Source organism: Pseudopipra pipra, chromosome 4 (assembly GCF_036250125.1).
Source record: "Pseudopipra pipra isolate bDixPip1 chromosome 4, bDixPip1.hap1, whole genome shotgun sequence".
Lineage (NCBI taxonomy): Eukaryota > Metazoa > Chordata > Aves > Passeriformes > Pipridae > Pseudopipra > Pseudopipra pipra.
The window spans coordinates 47,501,966-47,525,408 of record NC_087552.1 but is presented as its reverse complement, the minus strand read 5'-3'; the positions used below and the strand labels follow the sequence as shown (position 1 = coordinate 47,525,408).

The following is a 23,443-nucleotide window of genomic DNA, read 5'->3' as shown; positions in this document are numbered from 1 at the left end:
AAACAGCAGTGGGCCAATGGCAGAGTAGCGGGGATCTCCTCCCCATGGAGGAGAGCCCAGGGACACTTCTGTCACCCAGCTGTGTCATGTAAACTCCTCGCAAGCTGAAGCAGTGGGGATGCTCTCAGACAGGCATTAGGACACTGTCTTCATCAGGCAGGCAGGCAGCCTTGCAGATCAGTTGTCCAGGCACAGCACCCTGATGCAATGTCAGGGCCCTTGCCCCTTTTGAAGCTGATTCAGACACTTCTGGCATCAGTCACTTCGGAATCTTTCAGTAATTTCAGTATGTATTGCACCCCTTATGAAATTCACTGTCTTGCCTGTTCTGCTGCCCACATGTTTGCCAGTTACTATATATCTTTCAACCACAATCAGCAAACCAATCTACAAATTCTGATCCAGGTTTAAATAACTTAAGAGTTTGCACATTTATCCCATAAACTTATAGTATGCAGCTGTTACGTGGTATTCTGGATGTACTTTAATAAATAAGTGGGTACGTTCTGCTCTTAAGCCCACTACTGCAGAGAAATGGCAACTTTACTGTCTTAAGAGAGGAAATCTTGAATGGCATTCTGAAGTCGGTGATTCTAAAGACATCACTCAAGACCCGTTCAGTTAATAAGAACTCTGTAAATTATTATTTTTTACAGAAATCCTTGAGGATGAGGGGGACTTTGTCAACTCCACCCCGGCAGCTCTGGAAGCCACACAAATAAAGAAGGAGACAATTGACATAGGTAGGTCAAGAATGTCTTGATTATCTTGTGAATTGCAGATTTCTAAGGTTCATATGTTATCCTGGCAAATTATACTTATCTACTTCTTGGTGATGATAAAATATGGGTTTTGCTTGATTTCACAGTGCAACAATGTATGAACTGTTATTTCTCCTTCCCATAATTGTAACAAAATCTTATTTTCCCAGACAACATGCCTCTTTTTATGCTAGATGTGATTAGTCTGCATTTGATTGTGACACAAATGCAGTTTTTCTTACACAGTTCCTAGAGAGGATAAACTGGAGAGCTAAATAGCTGTCTCAGAAACTCAGAATATTTTATACCTTGTCTGTATTTTCAAACTTTACAAGTAAAACTGAAGTCAGAGCCTCAGCAATATGAAGAAATCATATATTCAATGACAAGTAATCAGGAGATTTGTTTTATTTAAAGTGTTAAGATTTAACATTAGAACACAGCAGGGATATCAATATTCTGGAATAAATGAGCATAGAAACCACAGAAGATCACGAAAAAAAATACATCAGAGGAAATAATTAATGACATTGAAATCTAGTGACCTGACCCCCGGATCAAAATATACTCTACAGTAGTGCTGTTTGTATGCAGAAGTTAATGGAAAAAAATAAAAAAAATCAATTATAATGATTCTGTGAACAGTAGTTCTTTGACCTTTGACACCTAAAGTTTCTACCATAAGAACATTTCTATTGTATGCATCAGGCATACCAGGGAAAAGCTTCCTTCTCAGCAATTATGTTATCTGGAATTTGGGTGTTGAGACATCCAGTGCAACACAGCCTTTACAACTGTTTGCATTGGCTGATCTTGACTATTTAAGACAACTGTGGTGAGTATGACACTGAGGACAACATCAGAGCAGTGCCATCACAACAATGACACACAGAAACACAAGTTACACTGAGGATAAAGTTAATCTGTGACCTTGAAAGTTGAGACATAGTGAGGTCACACAAATGTGAAGCAAAGAATAAAATGTCATGAAGATCAACTGACTGCCTTATACACACAAATTCCCTGTTCCTGTCATATAATACCCAACTGAGGACAGTAATTGTGCAAGTCAGCACTAGACAAGTGCCATTGCCAAAGACAGAAAGAGATTAGAGAGACAGTATGGTTGAGAGAATGAGCACATAAATGAAAGCCATGGGGGGTTTTGGTAATAGTTTAAATAAAAAAAAAAAGCCATTAAGAGCCTAGGAGCAGACCTACAGCTCCATTTTGGCCCATCTCCAATAGCTGCAAGTGTTAAGGAAGATGCAAGAATTTTCCCAAGGAAAGTTATAGAAAGTTATAGGGTGCCTATTTATGGAAAAAACCCACTTTTTTTCTAGTACCCCAAGTAAATCACACAGACATGCTTATGAGTATAATTTCTGATTCTGAGTTTTCCATAGGTATAAAATTTATTCCTGCACGTGCTTATGAAAAGAAAGTATTTGCCAAATCACTTAAGAGAAAACGAGTTATAGAGCAAATATGAATTCCAAGTACTGCTCTATGCATATATTGGCAAGTACCATTATGGAAAGCACATCAAAAGAATCTGCTTATTTAAAGACTATCTCTTATTTCTGACAGAGCTAAACTAAGCACTCAGTTTTTCAAAACATATAACAAATATTTACTTCTACCCTTTACTGAAAACAGTATTGAAGATAATTGGTCTATGACATCCCCTACCAAAACAATGAGAACTAATCTTTCTCTTCCTCCCAAACCTAAAAGTAATTCCACAAAAAAGTGAACTTTCAGCCTCAGAGAAGTCCAAAACCAGCAAAGCTGGGTTCTGACGTCCATAGATGATTTCAAGAATGATGATTTTTCAGGTGGACAGTGCTGAAGTTGCAGATAGAAGTCTAAAGGAAATCAAGAGAGACTTCAAGGCCTTGGAACAACTGGTTAAGAGATCAGGAGCACAAGTAGTGTTCTCTTCTATCCCTCTAGTTGCAGGGAATGATGAGGGAAGAAATGGGGAGAGCCAGCAGATCAATACCTGTCTCCAAGCCTGGTGTCACAAGGAAAATGTTGATTTTTTTTGATCGTGGTTCCACTTACATGACACCAGACCTGCTGACACCTGTCTCAAAGGGAGAAAAGTATCTTAGCACAGGAGTTAGCAGGGCTTACTGAAAGAGCTTTAAAATATATTTGAAGGTAGAAAGGGATAAAACCAAACTCGCTAGAGATAAGCCTGAGGGCAGCACACCAGGGATGGTGTGTTACAGAGGTCCTTTGATCTGCTGTCTCAGTAGTCAGGGGATAGAGATCCATGTGGCAGCAAAGACACAAGGATTTAGTGATGTGTTAAAAACCACAGAAGCGCCTGAGAATGGCCATGTAGGTATCAGCGCTTCTCCCCCTAAAAAGGTGGTGGGATCAAAAGCCTGAAGTGCACCTATACTAATGCACACACCACTGGCAACAACGGGAGGAGTTGGAAGTCAATGTGTAGCAGGAAAACTATGACATAGTTGCCATCTTGGAGACCCTGTGGGAAGACTCGCACAACTGGAGTGCTGCAATGGATGGCTATAAAACTCTTCAGAAGGAACAGGCAAGAAAGGAGAAGCTGTAGGGTACCCTGTAAGTTAGAGAGTGTTTTGACTGTCTAGAGCTTAATGATGGTGCTGATCGAGTTGAGTGTTTATGTGTAAGAATTGGGGAAAGGCAACAAGACAGGTATCCTGGTGGGAGTTTATTACCACCCAGCCAGGGTGCAGACACAGATTAAATACTTTATAAGCAGCTGGGAAAAGTCTCACAATTGCTGATCCTTTGGGAGGACTTCAACTTACCAGATGTCTGCTGGAAATACAACACAGCAGAGATGAAACAGTCTAGGAGGTTGGTGGAGTGTGTGGCAGACAACTGCCTGGCATAGCTGGTGAGGGAGCCAAATAGGGCAGGTGCCTGCTGGACCTGGTGTTTGTGAACAGAGAAGGACCACCACAGGGAGATGTGGTGGTTGGAAGCTTCTTGGGCACCGCGGTCACTAAATGACAGTTTTAAGTTCTTGATGAAGTAAGGAAGGGGGTCAGCAGAACTGCCACCTTGAACTTCTGGAGAGCAGATTTTGGCCTGTTTCGGACATGGTTGAGTCCCCTGGTAGACAATTCTGAGGGGCAAAGGAGTCTAGGAAGTCTGGACATCCTCCAAAGAGGAAATCTTTCAGGTGCAGTAGCAAGTCATTTCCATGTGCCAAAAGACAAGCCAGTGGGGAAGAAGACTGGCCTGGCTGAACAGAGAGCTTTGGCTGGAACTCAGGAAAAAAAGGAGACTTTATGGCCTTTGGAAGAATGCGCAGGTAACTCAGGAGGACTACAAAGAGATCATGAGGTTATACAGGGAGAAAATGAGGTCTAAAACCCAACTAGAACTTAATCTGGTTACTGCTGTAAAAGACAACAAAAATGTTTCTATAAATACATCAGCAACACAAGGATGGATAAGTAGAATCACCATTCTTTATTGGATGGAGGGGAAAACATACTCACAAAGCTTAAGGAAAGGGCTGAGGTACTTAATATCTTCTTTGCCTCAATTTTTAATAGCAAGACCAGTTGTCCTCAGGGTACCCAGCCCCTTGAGCCAGAAGACAGAGATGGGGAGCACAAGGAAGCCCCCATAATCCAAAGGAAAATGGTCAACAATTTGCTACACCACTTAGACACACACAAGTCTTTGGGGCAGGATGGGATCCACCCAAAGATACTCGGGGAGCCAGTGGAAGAGCTCACTCAACCACTTTCCATTATTTACAAGTAGTCCTGCCTAATCAGGGAGGTCCACATTGTCTGGAGTTTGGCAAATGTGATACCCATCTACAAGAAGGGCTGTCAGCCTGACCTCCTTGCCAGAGGTTATGGAACAGATCACCTTAAGTGCAATCACATAGCATGTACAAGACAAAGAGGGGATGAGGCCCAGCCAGCGCAGACTTAGCAAAGGCAGGTCCTGCTTGACCAACCTGGTCTCCTATGACAAGGTGACCCACTCTGTGGATGAGGGAAAGGGTTGTGGATGTTGTCTACCCGGACTTCAGCAAAGCCTTTGATGCTGTCTCCTACAGCACTCTCCTGGAGAAAGCATCTGCTTGTGGCTTGGACAGGTGTACACTACACTGGGTGAAAAACAGGCTGAATGGCCAGGCCCAGAAAGTGGTGGTGCAGTTACATCCAGCTGGTGGCCAGTCACCAGTGGTGTTCCCCTGGGGTCAGGGTTGGGGCCAGCCCTGTTTAATATCTTCATCAATGATCTGGACAAGGGGATTGAGTGAAACCTCAGTTAGTTTGCAGACTACTCCAAGTTGGGTGGGAGTGTTCATCTGCTGCAAGGCAGGAAGGCTCTGCAGGGGGTTCTGGACAGGCTGGATCAATGGGCTGAGGCCAATGGTATGAGGTTCATCAAGGCCAAGTGCTGGGTCCTGAACTTGGGTCACAACAACCTCCTGCAGCGCTACAGGCTGGGGGAAGAGTAGCTGGAAAGCTGCCCAGTGGAAAAGGACCTGGGGGTGCTGGTCCACAGCTGGCTGAACATGAGCCAGCAGTGTGCCCAGGTGGCCAAGGAGGCCAATGGCATCCTGGCTTGTATCAGAAATAGTGTGGCCAGTAGGACCAGAGAAGGGATTATCACCCTGTACTTGGCACTGGTGAGGCCACACCTTGAATCCTGTTTTCAGTTTTGGGCCCCTCACTGAAAGAAAGACAAGGAGGCACTGGAACAAGTCCAGGGAAGAGCAATGGAGCTGGTGAAAGCTCCGGAGCACAAGACTTGTGAAGAGTGGCTGAGGGAATGGGGGTTGTTTATCCTGGAGAAAAGGAGGCTCAGGAGGCTTCCTTATTGCTCTCTACAACCACCTGAAGGGAGGTTGTAGTGAGGTGGGGGTCAGTTTCTTCTGCCAGGTAGTAAGTGATGAGAGGAAGTGGCCTCATTGGATAAGAAGAAAAATTTCTTCACCAAAAGTGTGGTCAAGCATTGGAACAGGTTGCCCAGGGAAGTGGTAGAGTCAACACCCCTGGAGGTATTTAAAAGACATGGGGATGGGGCACTTAGGGACATGGTTTAGTGCTGGACTTGGCAGTGCTGGGTTAATGGTGGGACTCGATCTCAAAGGTCTTCTCCATCCTAAATGATTCTATGATTCTGTGATTCTACAATTCTATAACTAATAGGTCAGACTAAGGGGTTAGGACATTTTTAAGTGAAGTAGGTATTTCCTACAGAGGATGAAACTAATAGTAGCAATTTATTTGTCTAAGTCCATTTTATTTAGAACTGTGTGTTTCTATAGATGATGATTCTATAAGCACTACCTCAGAAGACAGATCTTGTACGCCAGTAGCAAAACAGATGGTCGAAACAGGTGAGTATTAATTTCCATGCATTTATTCTGCATTTATGCATTACAATGTGAAATTATTCACATTGTAATTTCAGTACCAAAGCTGGAGCAACCAGATCTCTACTGTAAACAGTTCTACTTTTCTACTTCTGACTCCAGTCTAGCTTTATTACTGAACTTAAAAATTAGTTTCATAGCTCTGTTCCCTGTCATGAGCAAAACTTGCATTAATACTGTAGTACAACTTTGCCGTCTATAGTCATCTGATGAGCAGCATCTGCCTACTTCTGAATATTTTTACATCTGAAGATTTCTTTTTCTTCTATTGAATCCCCAGTAGCATTTTCATTTGCATGATATTTTGCCTTGCCATTTTAATTTGAAACCACACTGAAAAGCCATTTTCTTATCAAAGCTGAAGTCTTTTGCTTTAAAGCTTAAGGGCTGTTGCTTTCCTACATATAACGTCTGTCTTTAATTTGACAACAGTAACAAAATTACACTGACAAAATGTTGACTTTTATATGCCTTGGAGAAATAAGAGATTCCACTCGCTACATATTTTGCATATTTAAGAGAAAAGTAATCACCTATGGATACTAATATTGTAAAGTTAAAAGAATCATTAGTTACAATTATGCTTTAATATATGTATATTTAGCATATATTTATAGCATTTATATTTAGTTGTTGTTTTGTTTATATTTTCAGACAATCACATTCACTTGGAAGAAGCACAAAATCACTTTAAAGTTATTACAGTTAATGACACTGGAGCAGGAAAGCACTGGAGTGATAATGAAGTGAGAGCTCTGATAAACATATGGTCAGATGAAAAGATACAACAAATGCTTGAAGGCGCCACAAGAAATAAAGAAATCTTTGAGGAAATTGCCAGAAGGTTAATGAAACGTGGTATAGACAGAGACTGGAAACAATGTCGCACAAAGTACAAGAACCTAAAATATGAATACCGTGCACTGCAGAAAGAAAATGAGCATCTTGGAAATCCCAGGAGGAAAATGAGATTTTACGATGAAGTTGACTGTATCTTAAGAAGACAGCCTCTGGGTCCCTCAAGCTGGGGATGTGAAAGTTCAAGTGTCCTATCAGGTACTAAAAACTTCAGTGATGAGATAAAGTGTTTAAAGTGAAACTTTTTAAGGTTGCCTGTTGAGCCATGCTGTAGGGGTAAAACATGTGGCCAGAACTGGGGAGGGAAAATAACTGAGGAAGCTGCATCTGCATGGTTACATAGGGTATACTCAGTAAACACAGATGGTCTCTACAGGCATGTAGAAGTGAGAATATTTACAAAAAGTGAAAGCACCTGAAGCGTTCAATGTTATTGGAGAATCTTTGCTTTTGGAAGCCCAAGTGAGACACAATGAAATGGTGCTAGAAAACATGGCAGGTTCTAGAGGTCATATAGTAGGCATGTAAAGTCTGAGCTGCAAGCTCGTACCATTTAGAACTGCAAAAATCTGTAGCAACCAAGCCAAGTGCAAGGACTCCAAAAACCCAAACTATATTAATTCAATTCACACCACAGTCAAGAGAGAGAAAAATCCAGGGCAGTGATGTTTATTTGAGCACTTGTAAATATATTGATTTTCCTAAAGCAGATTCAGTTTTCAAAACAGAGTTTGCTTCTATTTTAGTATCAAAAGTATTGTGATCTAGGAACCACACAGCTAATCTTGTGTCTGCTATGAGGGTTCTCATGACTGGCCAGCTGCTGCAGCCATCGGGGCACCTGCCCCTGCTCCAGGCAGATGAGATGCTCTTGTAGAAGCAACTGAACCTCTGCAGCTTAGAGCTCAGTGAGTTATGGTAAACCAGACCTAATTCCGATTGTTCTCAATATGTTAGATGATAATTTGCAACACCACAAATGTTAGTTAAGGACTTGAACCGTTCTGCAGCAGAGGCTAGATCAACAACTTGAGCAGGAATTTAAGTCAGCTGTCCTCAGTCAAGAATCAGAGCCCTAATGTGGTGTCCAAGGGCACCATACAGTAGTGTATTAGTTGAGGCTGGAATGACATCCACACAGCTATGGGATGACACACTGCTTCTCCCCTGCCTAACACTTCTGCTCAATCTCAATCTCCAGACATATTTTCTTCCAAATGCAGAAACTGAAGATGTCACTGCTCAATTCTGTTCTCCATGAGTGGGATTTGTCGGCACCAAGAATATTTGAACCAAACTGGCTGGTTTACATTTTAGCATGCTAGAAAAGGACTGTGTAATCTGGGCTGTGAATGCTGATGCAGCAGACAGTAAAACAATAATGTTAAAAAAGAAGCTTTAGTTATTAATCTGTTTGAGGCATCTGCCAAATAAATGTGTCTCCACTCTGATTTTGTGTGCCAAGCCAGCACCTAACTTTTCTACTATATTCTTATTGCTCCAGGTCACTTGTCCCACTGTATTTGCTTTTGCAGGATAAAACAGTGTTTGACTGACTGTGCCCTCAGAATCTCTGCAAAATACTTAGTCACCTTATTTTTCTCTTCTGTGTTTCAGTGGGAGATGTTACAGCAAACACAGGATCCTTGAGTATCAAGAGAAAAACATGTAACGATGGTAAGAGCCCCTGACTTTTAAAAGCATCTATACACTGCTGTTGAATTGGATGCCAGATTCTCATTTCCAGTATTCAAACAGTTGAAGAAAATCCTAGAACTTAACACCAAGCTCCAAACCAACCTTCTCTCACACACAACAATCTGCAAAAGAAGAGTTCTGATAAAAATGTGGGCCTAAGGAAAACTCCCATTTCTTTATTTCAGTCCTCATCCCTGGTATAAATGAGGTAAACATCACGGAATACTTCTCTGATTCATAAGAATCATGTGCAAAGAAATGATAAAAATATTTTTAAAGCAAGATATCTGAATTACCTGTGTTGCTTGGGGGGAAAAAAGGGACAGTATCAGAGTCATGGATGTGACTTCCTCATATTACACTATGTGTCTGTAAATGAGAGAAGAAATTACGTTTAGACATATCATGTCTAACATGTAATGACTAACATGTTGTAGACAAGAAAACAGGTTAAGACAGCTATTCCAAAGAGAAGATACAGTACACAATCATGGAGAGAGAAAGGTGATGGGAAGGATAGAAATACACAGCATGCGATCTGATATAGGAAAGGTCAGAGCTTATTTTTCTTCCTGCAGAATTGTCAATCCCTAAATAATGGGAAAGTCGAACAATGGAGGATGACAAACTTAGTTTTTAGGAGGCTCACCCCTATTTTTAATACTAACATGATGTCTTGTCTACAGACAGATGAACTCAAATGATCTGAAAATGACATTTCTGAATACAGCTTGCTCAGTTCACCATCACAAACTGTACTAACAGACTAACTCTGTGTGATTAAATATACTTTCATGTATTGTCTGTTATGTAAGTACATCTTGGAGGAGGCTGTAGCTAGGCAAAACTGAAAGTTTCACATGTAAGTGATTTTTACAAGGTCTGCTGCATTCCTACTCTCCATTATACAATGACCCCTTACACAACAGCAGGAAACGACTGCCAAAAGAGCAGAACAGAAGAACAGCTCTAGGAAAATTTAGCATGTGCTAAACTTCAGTGTCAGCAGTTGACTTGTGCACTCTAACTACAGACTTTGCTTTTGTCCACAGAGGTGTCAACTGTTCCGCTCAAGAAAAGTGCCTCTGAAAACACCATACTCCACTTCCAAAAGCTATTAACAGAGAGAGCGAACACAGTAACAGAAGGCAAAAAGTTGCTGTTAGAAAGGCTTTGTAAGCAGGAAGAAATGCAAGACCTCAACAGAACACAGCTCTATGCTGATCCATCAGCCATAAAACAGGTTGGTTTAATGAACTTTCTATGAAATTAGCATGCAAATAGATTCTCTTGGGTAGTAAGAAATGAAATAAGTCTAAGTTACCCACATGAATACATGCTTGCTTCCCCCCTTTAATATAGTCACCTTTAGTCACCTTAACTAAAAACAAGGTATCAGTTCCCATCATAATCCTTAACTATGAGCTTTTAGCAGTAATGCCAGTCTAATAAAAGACACTATGTCTGCCTACATGTCTTGGCTCACCTACATGCCACAAGCTTAACTGAAAGAAAATAATACTTTTATTGATCAAACAGGTACAGTTAAAATTTCATCCCATCACTTACAGTTACCATCTCTATGATCCTCCTAACAAGTGAGTCCTCTGCAATTAACCAAACAGTTGAAGCCATAAGATAAGTTCTTTTTAGTTAGGCAGGGATGGTGGGGAAAACACAATTTTTAAGTCTTTTGCCAGCATTTACCCTCCTCCTAGCCTCTCCCCCTGCCTTTGCTGGTGTGGGGGAACATCCCCATCTGCCCACTGAAGGCTTGGTGCTGTGCAGCAATGAATTGGAGAATTCAATGAGCCCGAAAGAAAGTACGCAGAGTTGATGCCCATATAGAAGGGGCAAGCTTGGGTTCTGGGCCCTGTTCTGTACTGGGCAAGGGGTCTGCCTTGCCCAGTAACCACTAAAGTACAGAAAACATGGAAACAGTGCAGGGAGCAATGACATGGTAAGAGACAAATGCCATGCCATAACTTCTTCTGCAAAATCCTACTACACACTACTTCATTTGGTGATTGTGTAAGTACTCTACAGTCTATATTGCCTGGGAGGCATGAATTTGCAGGGTTTTCCTTTGCACTTGCAGGGTTTTCCTTTCAGTGTATTCAAGCAAAACAACTCCTTTCTGGATCTCAGTCATGTTTGGGCATAGACCTACACCTCCCTGCCAAAGCCAAGTTAGTTCCGGGCACACATAAGGGCACAACTGAAGTCAAATAGTCAAGTCCTTTTTGCAGAAGCAACAGCCACCAGGTTTCTTTATACACAGAGGCCTAAATTCCACCCAAGTCCCTCTTCACAAAACCTTACACAAAAATATTACTGGATATAATGCTTTATTTCCTGCCCTATGGTTAATTAATTTCTTGTCAATTCTTTAATCACAGACATCATTAAGGCAAATGCTTTCCACCAAGGTGGATTTTATCTGTCATTTGACTAGCATTTTTAACACAATTCTGAGAAATCAAGAGAAAGATCCCTAAAAATCATAGTTTATTTGATCATATTCATTTATACAGTGACACGGATATACAGTTGTTCCACTGTATGCTTACCTACCACTTTTCACATTTTACATTGATTTCTCAGTATAAACCTTCTTTGGCTTGTACTACCAGTATCATCCTTGCCTTAAAAATCTTTCTTCTCTCTTTACAACGAGTTGGTTCAAAGGTACCTCCTTGAACTTGCATAGTATTACTTGCATACAGAACTGCTGTCTTTGGTAGGAGGACAAGGTCTGCCCCTGCCATGACAACAGTTGGGTACAGAACATGCTAAGCCAGCTGAAGATGTCGCTGTTCCCAAGAGTACTAAAATCACAGCTTACTTCCTCCACACATGAACTAGAAAAATGTGTGATCAAGCCCTGATTCAGTACATTTAAACAGCTTAGATCAACCTTGCTGTCATTCAGTACAATGTCCCCCAAAAAAACCCTTTGTCTTCTTCCAGCAAATAACAAATAAAGACCTTTTATTCATTAAAATAAGCAGACCTTTCAAGAAATATGTATCTATTTTTAGATGCTGTTGTTCAGTTGAAAACGGCACAAATGCCCTGAGGCAAAGGACTCACTGAATTCTTAGCAGGTCAGAACAGAGAATTGCAGAGTGCACTTGCAGTCTTTACTTGGAAACTGTCCCTATCAACACTAGGTGGTAGACATGAAGCAAGAACCGGCAGAAAAAAACCCATCACCAGTGGCTTTCCAAGTAAATGGGTTTTTTTCCTCAGAAAACTTTCCAGAGAGCAGGATTTATCTGACAGATGTCCAAAGAAGGTGGACTTCCCTCTGTGTGGGATTCCACTTCTATTCTGCTTTGTGGTTGCAAAGCAGACCTTGCTTTTTGTAATTGTTTTGTCATAAAGCTTTATCCCCCTGCCCTGCTGTCCATTTATTGTCAGTTGAAGATGGTAACAGATGTCAAGTGCAAGAATGGGGCACTTGGCATCATCTAACATCTATATCCTACTCCCACTTACACAGAAAACAATTAATTTACTCGAATATGTAGGCTGTTGAGACACATAAAGCGGCATCAAGACAACCTTTCTTCACTGCAGTTGTAGTTATGATTCCACATCACTTTTTGCTTAGAGACAAAATTAACATGAATGTTGTACATTTAGAATTCTGGTTGTTCAGAGCAATGATCTGTCTCCTTGGGACAGCATCTCCTTGGGTAGTGACAATGGGTTAAATAGAATGTTGCTAGGTTGAAGGATTTCTCAGAAAAGTAATTTCAAAAATAGTTTTAGTTAATCCAACTCATCATTCCAGTGTATTTTTATATTCACTTGAGCTTCTGTTGTGGCTCTGCTGTCATCACAGCTTTGCATTCATTACAGTCACACATTAGTTAGTCTAGACACAGTAACTGGGCCAGTTAAATGGAACTTGGGACACCATCTGACACATGATAAATGGTTATGTGCAGGGCACTACCACAGGACTGCAGTGGTTTGGGAGGAGAGCTTTTCTTAAGACATAGATCCAAAAGCTGGACCATGTAACTGACCCTGGGAATCTTAATATAAATCACATCATGGTCCATCTTAAAAATCAGAACTAGCAACAAGCGATGATGGCAAGAGCATCAATCCTATAAAAAGCAGAGATCTTTGCTCTTCTCCCTCCTCAAATACCTGCATTATTGCCAGAGGGCCATCAAGATTAGTGTGAGGGCAAATCTGTCTCCTCCCATCTTCAAACAGCAATACTGAAATTCTTGAGGTGTAGCAGATAAGCAGAGCTATCGCCACTCTGACCTACATTAAAAAGTTCCATTCTTCTCCAAAGTATGCTCATTCACTAAGATGAATGCGTCACTTTACACTTCTTTAGGCCAAACACCTTGAGAATAGGCTTCAGGCAGCAGAAATGCTTGTACTGAGGTGGATCCACAAGCACTATCAGCATAACTCTGTTTAAAAGAATCTGCCTCCAGTCATCCTTTGCTTCTTATTTGGCAAGGTCTCCTTTGTGTTGGCACAATCATTTATGTGGTCAAGTGGTTGCCTAGCTGACAGAACTGATTTAAATTAAAACTAAACTAATAAAAAGCCCCTCTAAAAAACCCGGGTTTTTTTTCTTGTTTTCAATGTTTTGGGAATGGTAATATAAAACATGGCAGATAGTGAAGGACAGTTTATTGGAACTGCACTACCCAGTCAGAACTTCCAACGCTGTGCGCAACCCTCTTTCCATGCATGGGGCTAAAATTTAAGGTATAGCCAGACAAGTCAACAGAACAATCTGTGAAAATTACTGCAGAGCTGTATGATGCTGAGTCTCACCCCCACTCCATAGGTAGGTTAATGCAATGGGAAGTCTTACATTATCTTGTTCCAGTTGCTTACTCCACATCCAAAGATAAGAGCTTATACTGAAAGCATTTTGTGACATGTACATCTAAGCAGCCTGAACCTGGTTAGAATGGAAATCTATGTTATCTTCACTTTCTCAAAAATGAACTTGCAGGAACCCGAGCCCTGCAGGATGTTATGTAAAACAACTGAGCAGATATAAGAGCTCACCACAGCAAAAAGGTCTTGCTCCTCCTCTCTTCCTGCAGGAGCAAGCTTTGCAGCATCAGGCTGTCAGCACCTGCAGAATGGCCTAAAACTTAAGCCAAGATAGAACTAAAAGATAAAACTGTTTCTACATCCACATTCAGTGTCTCTGAAAGTAATCAGGAATGTTTTACCAGTACATACAGCAGGAATGTTCCCATAAAACAGCATACAGACTCAATCACTAGCTAGACGAACATCTTATCCCATATATTCCATAGGGAATTTACATAGAAATATGATTAATTATAAAATTTGGTATTTAGACAATTAAAACATTTAACACTGCAGTTCTTGCACCTGGGAATGAGGGTCTGCTGAACTCATAATGGGCTCTTGAAATGAAATGAAGAGGTATATATGTTACATACTAAATCATTATGTGTAGCATATCTGTGTTCCTCAGAAAATTCCCATCCAAATACTATCACAATTTTAAGCTTTTTGTTTGGAAGATTCAAGGTGTAAGTCAGGATATCAACAGCTTGCTAAATGGCCTTTAAAATGACCCCTATCTTGTAGCCAAGACATTGTATATAGAAGGTTAGCACTTTGATTATGCTATGTCGAGTGTAGGTATTTGGAATGATGGCTAATGGAAAGCAACCAGTAAAAAATACTAGATTGAAAGAGAAGTAAAAATTCTTGAATTATATTGGCAATTATCTGGGTTCTGTTATGTGGGTTTTAATAGTGTCATGGCTGGGCTTTGTGAACAAAGATTTGGGAAGGCTCTACCCACGCTTGTTGCAAGCGCGTTGGTGGCTAAAAAGGCCAATACGAGATAGACATGTTCTGTTGCAAAAGGCAGAGCAGAAAGACTCCCCAGGTGGTATATTCTGCAAGGCACGATTCTTTCTGCGCTGTCTTTTCTCCTCAAGAGTGGTCCTGCGTGCTTTCTCAAAAGCGTCAGCAGTGTTATAGATAGTGTGTTTAATAGTATACAGTAACAGGAAAGGTACCAAAAAGCACACTGGCAAAGCCTCCACTCAACAAATTTCATACACGGGCCCAGCTGAGTTGGGACAAGGGATTATTCCCTGACTTAACAGGACTTCCACTTGCATAGAAGAGGCCTTTCAAAGCCTTTTTCTAAAAATCAGTACAACACTGGATGCACTCAGGTTTCTGTACACAGTATTACTGCCAAAAATATTTTCTCAGGAATTTTGCAAAAAGTTAACAGAAATCACACTTGTTCGAAGATTAACTTTGCAAATTTGTCCTGGTCAAGGACTCAAATGATGTTTAATAGATTTGTAACTCAGAGTAACTCCTCCTCCCTCCCTCGCCGCCCCCAAGAATGTTCTCTCCTTACCAATATCCTCTGATTTTATTTTGGCACGCTGTCAGTGGATTTTGCAGAGACTTTGTTCCCTGGCTTTCAAAATGCAGAGATGATTTAGAACATCTACTTTTGAGCCTTTTTAATGTTGACGCCAGAGTAACAGCACTAGCTTTAGCAGAATTGAAACTTTCAAACATAATGAATGTTCACTGCTAACATAGCTGTAAAATGTTAAAATGGTGTCAAGTTAAATCAATAAAATGTTCTTAGTGTGTGGAAGGCCTTGGTTAGCCTGTGAGTAGGAATATACTGGTTTTCATTTTAATTCACAGTTCACCATCATAAAGTAAGAGCCAATGAAAAGCCATGTTCTAACTTCTGCTATAAAGGAGTGTGAATTTAAGCCTCAACAATCTAGCAACCGCTTTTTAATGATATATATATATATAAAAACCCAACAAAACCCAAAACAACTTTTAAAGTTGTTTCTGCTTATGTCATGTTAGTGAAATTTCAGCTCTATCTTTTATCTTTCATGATATGCCTACTTGTGTGCTCCAGAGCCCTGCTTACATATACACTCCATTTTTTCATGCAGAATAGTTTCAGAGCAGCATTGAGCACCACTCACACACACACACCACTGAATACATGCTTAAATATTTTGATAGCCTGATCCAGCATACAGAGTTTCAAGTTTTCATTTGCAAACATCCCCACTGAAGGACTGTATTTTCTAGTGGCCAGTCAAATTTGTTAGTCACTGAGGCCTGACTTGGATGGCCCATTAATATTTACTACAATTTTCTTTCATATTTACTTATCTTTAAAGGCCTATGGTTAAGAGACAAGTCTTAGTTTTTAACTTTAAAACAATGGGCTTAATGAAATTTACTGATGCAGTTAATGCTAAATCTTCATTCTGGTTGTTAACATACATTCCAAAAAGTAGGAAGAAAAATAGCTAGTGTCTTATTACTTCCTGATAGGGATGCTAATTCTTCTACACCTCATAGGAGGAAATATGCAAAGAGGTTAGAGAGAAACATTTAAGTAGGAAATGGGAAAATTAACATCTCAGCTACTTAACAGACTTTTATGGAGTGCTTGCAAAGGTATACCCAATTTCACTTTACATATGCAATGTTTATGTCTTTAAGAAAGCATCTCTTAAAAATTTTGACAATAGTTGAGTTAGAAAATCAGAATCAGAGGCAGTGCATGTATGTCTTTAGGTGTGTAGCTTCTTGTAGAACTTGTGAACTGCTTAGTTTCAATATAACGTTAGTATTACTGTCTACAGTTGTGTCCTCCACAGGGGATATCTGATATTTAAAAGCTCATGCAAATTAAATATAATTGTCAAGTGCCCATCAGAAAGAAAAAAATATGAAAAAAATGCATATTGAAACATCATGAAATAAGGTTGCAACGAAAATTGAGATAATGAAAAGGAAAGTAATGAAAATACATCGATCATTTTATTTCCAACTAAGAAACTCCAGGTCCACCAGTGCAACTGTAAGCAAAAAATGAAGTAAGATTTTCTTATCCAGCCTCTTCACAGATAAAAGGTACAACCTGAATTGAGGCTATTAATTACACGGCTTTGTTCCTTGAATTCTGCAGCTCTGTAACTTCCAATAACATTTTTTTTGATGGACACTGGCAAATATATATAGCTTATAAATGACACACTTGCAGCCCAAACTGAATTATTAGGATACAAGAATCACGTAGGGATGCAGCATTTCACCAGTAAAAGTATATAAAACTCCACTGTAATATACATAAAATCTCTGCGTAAACTATTTCCTATTGTTGGTCCAAAAACAATTTCAAAGCAACCTTTACATGTCTATGACCTCAGAAATACAAAGAACATATTTGATCTATTCAGTGCATGTGTACTTGGAGAAGCCCACCCACGCAGACTGTCAGGAATGTGTTTATTTAGCACACTTTTTGCAACTGTGAAGATAAGCACAGTATACAGGCTGTGTGTACAACAGAAGCCCAACATGTACTACACTAAGCGAGCATGTGTGTGTTTGTCTGTGCACGTGTTCCCACAAGGAGGATATCCCTTTCTGGCACCACTAAAAAAATAATTAGTATATGTCAGACCATAACATTATTACTTTGGATGCCAACCAAACGGAAGCAGAACCCAAACTTCACTCTGCACTCTGCATCCACATGGATCATAGCGAGTCAGGTCTGTTGTACGTTGCCATAGACATGCTAGGTAGCAGTTTTATTGTATCACGGTGACAGATCCATCCACTATGGCTAGCAGGCGCCTAAAAACGTTCAAGTACTGCTCGGTTTCGGTAACCTCGATTTCTGTGAGTTACACTTTAACGAGAGCATCTCGAGAGTGATGGCAGGGCCTCGCCGAGCCGCCGGCAGGTCAGCGCCCAGCGTGGCTGGGACGGGACGGCGGGCGCTTTCCCGCATCCCTCTGCGCATCCCGCAGCGGATCCCGCTGCAGGGGGCGCATCCCCGCCGCCCCAGGCGCGGCGACACCGCGGGCTCCGCGCAGATACGCTCGCACGCCCGGGCCGGCGGCGCGGCCCCGGCAGCGGATGCGACTCAAGGGAGATGCAGCCGAGGTCCAAAGGCATCCGAGAGCTGTTTCTTCGGCGGGGCCGGCCCGAGGGGCCGGGGAGGCACCGGGGCGTTCCTTGCGCTTCGCCTCCGGGATACGGCCGGGGCTCCCCGCCAGCGCGGGGCGGAAGGGACCGGCTGGGGCGGGAAGGCCCCCCGGCCGCGCTGTTTTCCCCACTCCTGTACCAGCCCGCTCCTCTCCCATCCCAGCCCACTCCCGCCGCCCGCTACCCTCCCAGCTGCACGTGCCGGCGCGGGGACCCGACCGGCCCCGGGGCAGCCGCCGCGGCCCGGCCCCGACACGGAGCCGCCGGTTCCGGACGGTGGCCCCGTCCGGCCAGAGCCGACCCCCGAGCCCCCCCCCCCCCCCCGCCTCCTTACCTGTGCTGCAGCCCCACCAGCCCCAGCGTGAGCACATGGGGCACGTCCAGCTCCGTGGGCCACGCGCCGGAGGCGATGCAGCCGAACACGCCGCACTCCTCCCGGATGCCCAGCTCCTCCAGCTCCATGGCGCGGGTAGCACGTGGCGGCCCCGCTCTCAGTCCCGGCCCCGCTCCGGCGGCTCCCGCGCACTGCTGCCGGCAGCGCGCTCAGCCCACAGCGCCTCCCGCCCGGGGCTCCCGGCGGGCCACCGGGAGCCTCCCGCCCTCATTTACATGCGGGGGGGCGAGCACCGCACCCCCGGCCCGCACCGCCGCCTCGCTCGGCCCCGCCTCCCCTCGCTTCCCCTCGGCCCCGCGACCCCGCGGGGCGCTCCAGGCCGGGGGGGGATGTTTGCCCGCGGGGCGCTCCAGACCAGGGGGGGATGTTTGCCCGCGGGGCAGGGGGCGCGGGGGGCCCTGGGCCGGGCGCGGTGCGGCGTCGACATTGGCTGGGCAGCGGGCCGGGGCCGTGTTTGCTCGGGACGGGGGGGACATGCTGCCACCCGGGGCTCGCCCGGGGGGCTCGGCGGGGCCGCCCCGCTGCGTTGGGCGGCGATTGGCGGGCGGCGCCGCTTTCCGCGGCCCGGCCTGCCCGCCCCTTCCGCCAGCCCCTTCTTACCCCAGCGGCCGAGCCCTCGCCGTGCGCTCAGGTTCTCTCTGTGCTCTAGGTACCCGCGCCCGCTCCCGCCGCAGCCATGGCCCCCGCAGCATCAGGTAACCGGGCGGCCGTCGCGGGGGTGGGTCGAGGGCGCCGCTCCCGCGGGCCAGTGTCCGCTTACCGGGCTCGGGATGTAAGTGCTCCGGAGCCAACTTTTTTCTCGCGTAGTTCTGATTTATATATTTTTTCTTGTGGTGGCCGCTCCTAGCAAGAGGGTGGGCACGGCTGCCCCCCGTCCCGCCGTAGAGGCGGCGACGGGCAGTTCCAGGTGGAGGATGCTGCGGGCGGCTGCCGCCCCGCGCCGCTCAGATTGCGGAGCTCCGGGTTTGTCCCAAAGATAAAAAAAAAGGTGGTGAAAGGGCGCGGGTCCTGCCTGTAGCGCTCAGGCGGCAGCTCCCGGCTCCCCACGGCCGGGGCAGCACCGCCGCCTCCCGCGGGACCTGCCCGCCTGCAACTGGCGCGTCCCTGGCGAGCAGGGGCCGCCTGGACAGGAGCCGGGAGCGATGGCTTTCGGCCTCGCTGATCGGGGGGAACGTGGCCAAGTCGCACCGTGGGTGGGGGCTTAGCGAGCTCCTCGTGGTCTCTGACCGCAGCGCGGGGTCCTGCTGGGTGCCCCTTTGGACGAGAAGGTTGTGGGCGTGCGTGCGGAAGTAAACAAGTCTAAACAATGCTAAACTGATTTCTTGGTTTTTTTTTTTTAATTTTTGTAGACCTGAAACTTGGTAAAAAAGTTAATGAAGGTAAAACGAAAGAAGTGTATGAGCTGCCAGACATCCCGGGATGTGTTCTCATGCAGTCAAAAGACCAAATAACGGCGGGAAATGCGGCCAGGAAGGACCGAATGGAAGGGAAGGCTGCCATTTCCAACACAACAACTAGCTGTGTGTTTCAGCTGCTTCAGGAAGCGGGTAAGTATTTTAAAGGTAGAGTATATGCCCGTGTGTTCCAGACATTGTTGCAAAACAGCATTTTTTCTATATAAGGGTTTATCCTGCCTTGAGGCTCTGGTGGCTTTTTAGTCTCTTTTTTATTAGTTTTTAGTTATGCTTTTCTCTGTTGTACTTCAGAGATGGGTGGATGACTTGTTCATTTGGAACATGAGAGTATTTGCAGTAATCTAGTCTGGCAGATAACTACAGTAGTTTCTCCTACTTGTTTGGACGTGCCCCTAATCCTCCCCTCTGCATACATCTGCCTGCATAGAAGTCACTGCTAGCTAGTGGCACTGCCAGACCACGTCTAGGCTGTGTGAAATTTGTGTAGGAATGTTAAAACATTAAATTACAGTGTATTTTCCCCCTCTCAGTTGTGTTATAGCAACATAAAGTTTCTGTTAGGTTTGTACATTTCTACAACATATGTGAGGACCACATTGCAAATACATTTATCAGTCTGTATTGAATGTGTCAGAAGCTTAAAGCTTACTTTAAAAAACTCAAAATATCTCTGATGCTAAAAGTGAGCTGTCACAGAATACATAAGTAACTTGAGTCACTTGGGTAAGTTTTGCACTGCATTTCCAAAAATGGAGCCAGTAGCTTTGCTTTGAGAAAGCATTTTGAAATGTCTTTGAGAAGTTTGCATTTTGCAAAGAGGAATTTGTGCTGGTGGTGAGTCTGCAAACAGTACTGTAGTACAAGCACCAGTAAACTTGGTCAAGACTGCTTATAGTTGTGTGCTCAGTGCGCTTTGAAGCATTCACATGAAGATTGCTTTGGGTACCATCTGAGTTAGTCTAGAATTTGTATTATCTGTTATAAGGTGTGGTAATGGCTCTCAGACAAACAGTGAAGTCCTAGTATGTTTCATATGTGAGGAAGAGACAGATGGTTTCTGTAGAGTTGCATGTTTTTGTGTTTGTGGTTCCTAAAATATGGACTGAGACAAAGATACATCAAGTAATTCAGTGTAATCCTCAGTCACTGGCTTTCTTAGGAGTACAGAGAAAGCCTCCAAGGTATCTGATCATATCTGTAGCTGATTTTAACTACCAATTTTTGTTTAGGAACAGTTAGTGAGATGTTTTGCCTAGTTTTTGAATGGCAAGTTAAGATAACAATGAAAATATTTAATTTCCTAGAAATGTGAACTTTTAACATGAAGAAGCCATTCTGTAGACCTGTCAAAAATCCATAAATGGGTTGTGCTCATACCTTCCACAGGTGCTGTGGAAAAACATGCAGAGTAAACTGCAGCTGCTTTTTAAAGCAACAAAAGACCTTTCAGGGTTCTTTTCCAGTTTGCTTATTTGAGTGTAAATGGCAGATAATATGGCTGCCTTATTGTGCAACTCTTCCTAACCTGCTCTTTCAGAGTTGATGATTTACGAAGTTCTGTTAAAGTTTCTCTCCCTTTTATAATAGAGCTAATGTCAGCCCAGCAAAAGCACATCTGCAGTGATGAAAAATGTAGTAGTGAACCATATAGGGTCTGTAATGCCTGGATTTAGAAGTGCCTTAATGTGCAGTTGATTATTTAAATCATTCTGCCCTTGAAGGAAATGCAACAAAATCTGAAGAGTCAGTGTTAATACTATATTTTAAGACCTTTTAATTCCTTCTTTATGGCTCTGGAAGTGGTGTGGAATAGAGGTACTCCTTAGTTTGACTGAATGCAGCTCCTTTGCCTTCTGTTTCTGGCAGATGCCAGTTGGGCTTGACAGTTGTCTTGCTCTTGGGTGGGGAGAAAGGTGGGACTTTCCTCAAGAGCTAAATTTTAAAAAAGAGCCATTTTGCACTTAAAATGCTGATCTGAACTTGTTGGCTGTCCCTGTTTAATATGGGGTCGGTCATCTTACCATGTAGAAATGCTGACTTGCTGCAACAGGCTTGTTTGGGTACACAAGCTTCTGGGTTTTACTGTCTTTTGCCTAAGAAATCTTTAAGATCTAGTGCCCTAAATAACTGTTTGCAATGAAAGGGAGGACAAAGCCATTCTGCCCTCTGCCCCATCCTCCTTCATTAAGCAAAACAGTAAAGACTACCATGCTCCCTTTACTTTGAAACCCTCCAGTTACACAATTCAATGTGTAATGAATGTTCCACCAGAGAGCATGGTTGGGTACTTGGTTGCTGCTAATTTTTTTTTTTAAACAAACAAAAACATTGTGAAGGATAGATTTATTAGAAAAAAAGGCTCTGTGAACAAAATTATTTGCAAGAACAGGATTTTTGAGCTACGAGTGAGTGTAGTATGATAAAACTGGCAAAACTAAAGACTTGTGGGAAATAACTGCACTGATTGCCTTTTGCAAGGCCAGGGTAGGCTTAAAATACTCAAAAATTCAGTATGTCCCTTAAATCCAGGGAAGAACAAGATTCAGATGTACTTAAAATTAAAGATAATTTTGTGACCCTTGTTTCAAGTGTGGAATGTGCCTACTCATGGAACTAAGCTGCTGTCTTTATATTTAGGAATCAAAACAGCTTTTGTTAGGAAACAGAGTGACACAGCATTCATAGCAGCTCACTGTGAAATGATCCCAATTGAATGGGTGTGCAGAAGAATTGCTACTGGCTCCTTCCTCAAGAGAAACCCTGGTGTCAAAGAAGGATATAAGTTTTACCCACCCAAAATTGAGATGTTTTACAAGGTAAGTTTCCTTTCCTGTGATGTTAATCAAACTTAAACAGAAGTAGAACTCTATCTCCTTTAAAGGGCTGACAGGTGAAGCAAGTAGTGCTAGTGTCTGACCAACCCTCTCAGTATCAGTAGTTTTGCCATCCTAATGTTTTCTTGCATTCTTGTCCAACAGCTATTTTGTCTAAAGTGCATACAATGCTGGCTAACAGGGCCATCAAAGAACAACAAGCCAAACTGTACGTAAGAATAGAAAAACGTAGGTATAAGAACTTTTTAGGCATAAGCTGCACCAGTTGAAACAGATCTGTATATATATTTGAAGAAATTAAAATAAACACTACTTGCACGGTGAGGGTAAGTAGCTAGCTAGTCACTTAGGATTCTGAAATTCTTTGGAAATGCATGCTCAAAGAAGTATCTTGTGAATTGTGACCTAAAATGTTGGTTTTGGTGTATCCTGTCACTTTTTTTAATGCTAATCATAAAATAGTAGTTTGAAACTTGTATTTTCTTTTTGAAAAACCATTTTTAATGGTTATTTTCCTCTAATAGCCAGCTTAAATTATGTGATGTATTTTTTCTGGTTTTCTTAAAAGGATGATGCTAATAATGATCCACAGTGGTCTGAGGAGCAAATAATTGAAGCAAAATTCTGTTTTGCTGGACTTACTATTGGCCAGACTGAAGTGGATATTATGGCTCGTTCTACTCAAGCTATTTTTGAGATCCTGGAAAAAGCATGGCAGCCCCAAAACTGTACTCTGGTAGACCTCAAGGTATAAGAATTTCATTTTTTATGATCCCAGTTCTGACAGGAAATATGTCACTGTATATTTACTAAAATAGGATTCTTACGGTCTTCTTAGATCGAATTTGGTGTTAATATGCTGACAAAAGAAATAGTTCTTGCTGATGTTATTGATAATGATTCATGGAGACTGTGGCCAGCAGGAGACAGAAGCCAGCAGAAGGACAAACAGGTAATGCTTTAATCTTTTTACCTTCTAAGTCAACTGGGAGGGAGAATAAAAGCAGATGTTAAACTGTAGGAGTTACTTTTTTCAG

The 23,443-nt window shown here is 42.9% G+C and overlaps 2 protein-coding genes across 4 annotated transcripts in view; one reads left to right on the top strand and one right to left on the bottom strand.

Moving 5' to 3' along the window:
• Positions 1-18,344, bottom strand: part of PPAT (phosphoribosyl pyrophosphate amidotransferase) — a 47,145-nt gene extending 28,801 nt beyond the window's left edge. The window contains exon 1 of one of the 2 annotated variants that reach the window (XM_064652822.1): positions 18,098-18,344. In XM_064652822.1, coding sequence (XP_064508892.1) covers positions 18,098-18,225 — 128 coding nt within the window. In that variant the 5' untranslated portion in view covers positions 18,226-18,344. The remainder of the gene's footprint in view (positions 1-18,097) is intronic. The other variant, XM_064652823.1, reaches the window with a different exon arrangement.
• The window catches only part of PAICS (phosphoribosylaminoimidazole carboxylase and phosphoribosylaminoimidazolesuccinocarboxamide synthase), a 42,887-nt gene that overhangs the window by 14,247 nt on the left and 5,197 nt on the right, over positions 1-23,443 (top strand). For both annotated transcript variants that reach the window (XM_064652816.1, XM_064652817.1), the window contains 10 exons: positions 657-743; positions 6,064-6,135; positions 6,826-7,227; positions 8,647-8,706; positions 9,780-9,970; positions 18,807-18,852; positions 19,507-19,704; positions 22,210-22,388; positions 22,975-23,154; positions 23,245-23,358. In XM_064652816.1, the coding sequence (XP_064508886.1) occupies positions 657-743; positions 6,064-6,135; positions 6,826-7,227; positions 8,647-8,706; positions 9,780-9,970; positions 18,807-18,852; positions 19,507-19,704; positions 22,210-22,388; positions 22,975-23,154; positions 23,245-23,358 (1,529 nt within the window). The remainder of the gene's footprint in view (positions 1-656; positions 744-6,063; positions 6,136-6,825; positions 7,228-8,646; positions 8,707-9,779; positions 9,971-18,806; positions 18,853-19,506; positions 19,705-22,209; positions 22,389-22,974; positions 23,155-23,244; positions 23,359-23,443) is intronic.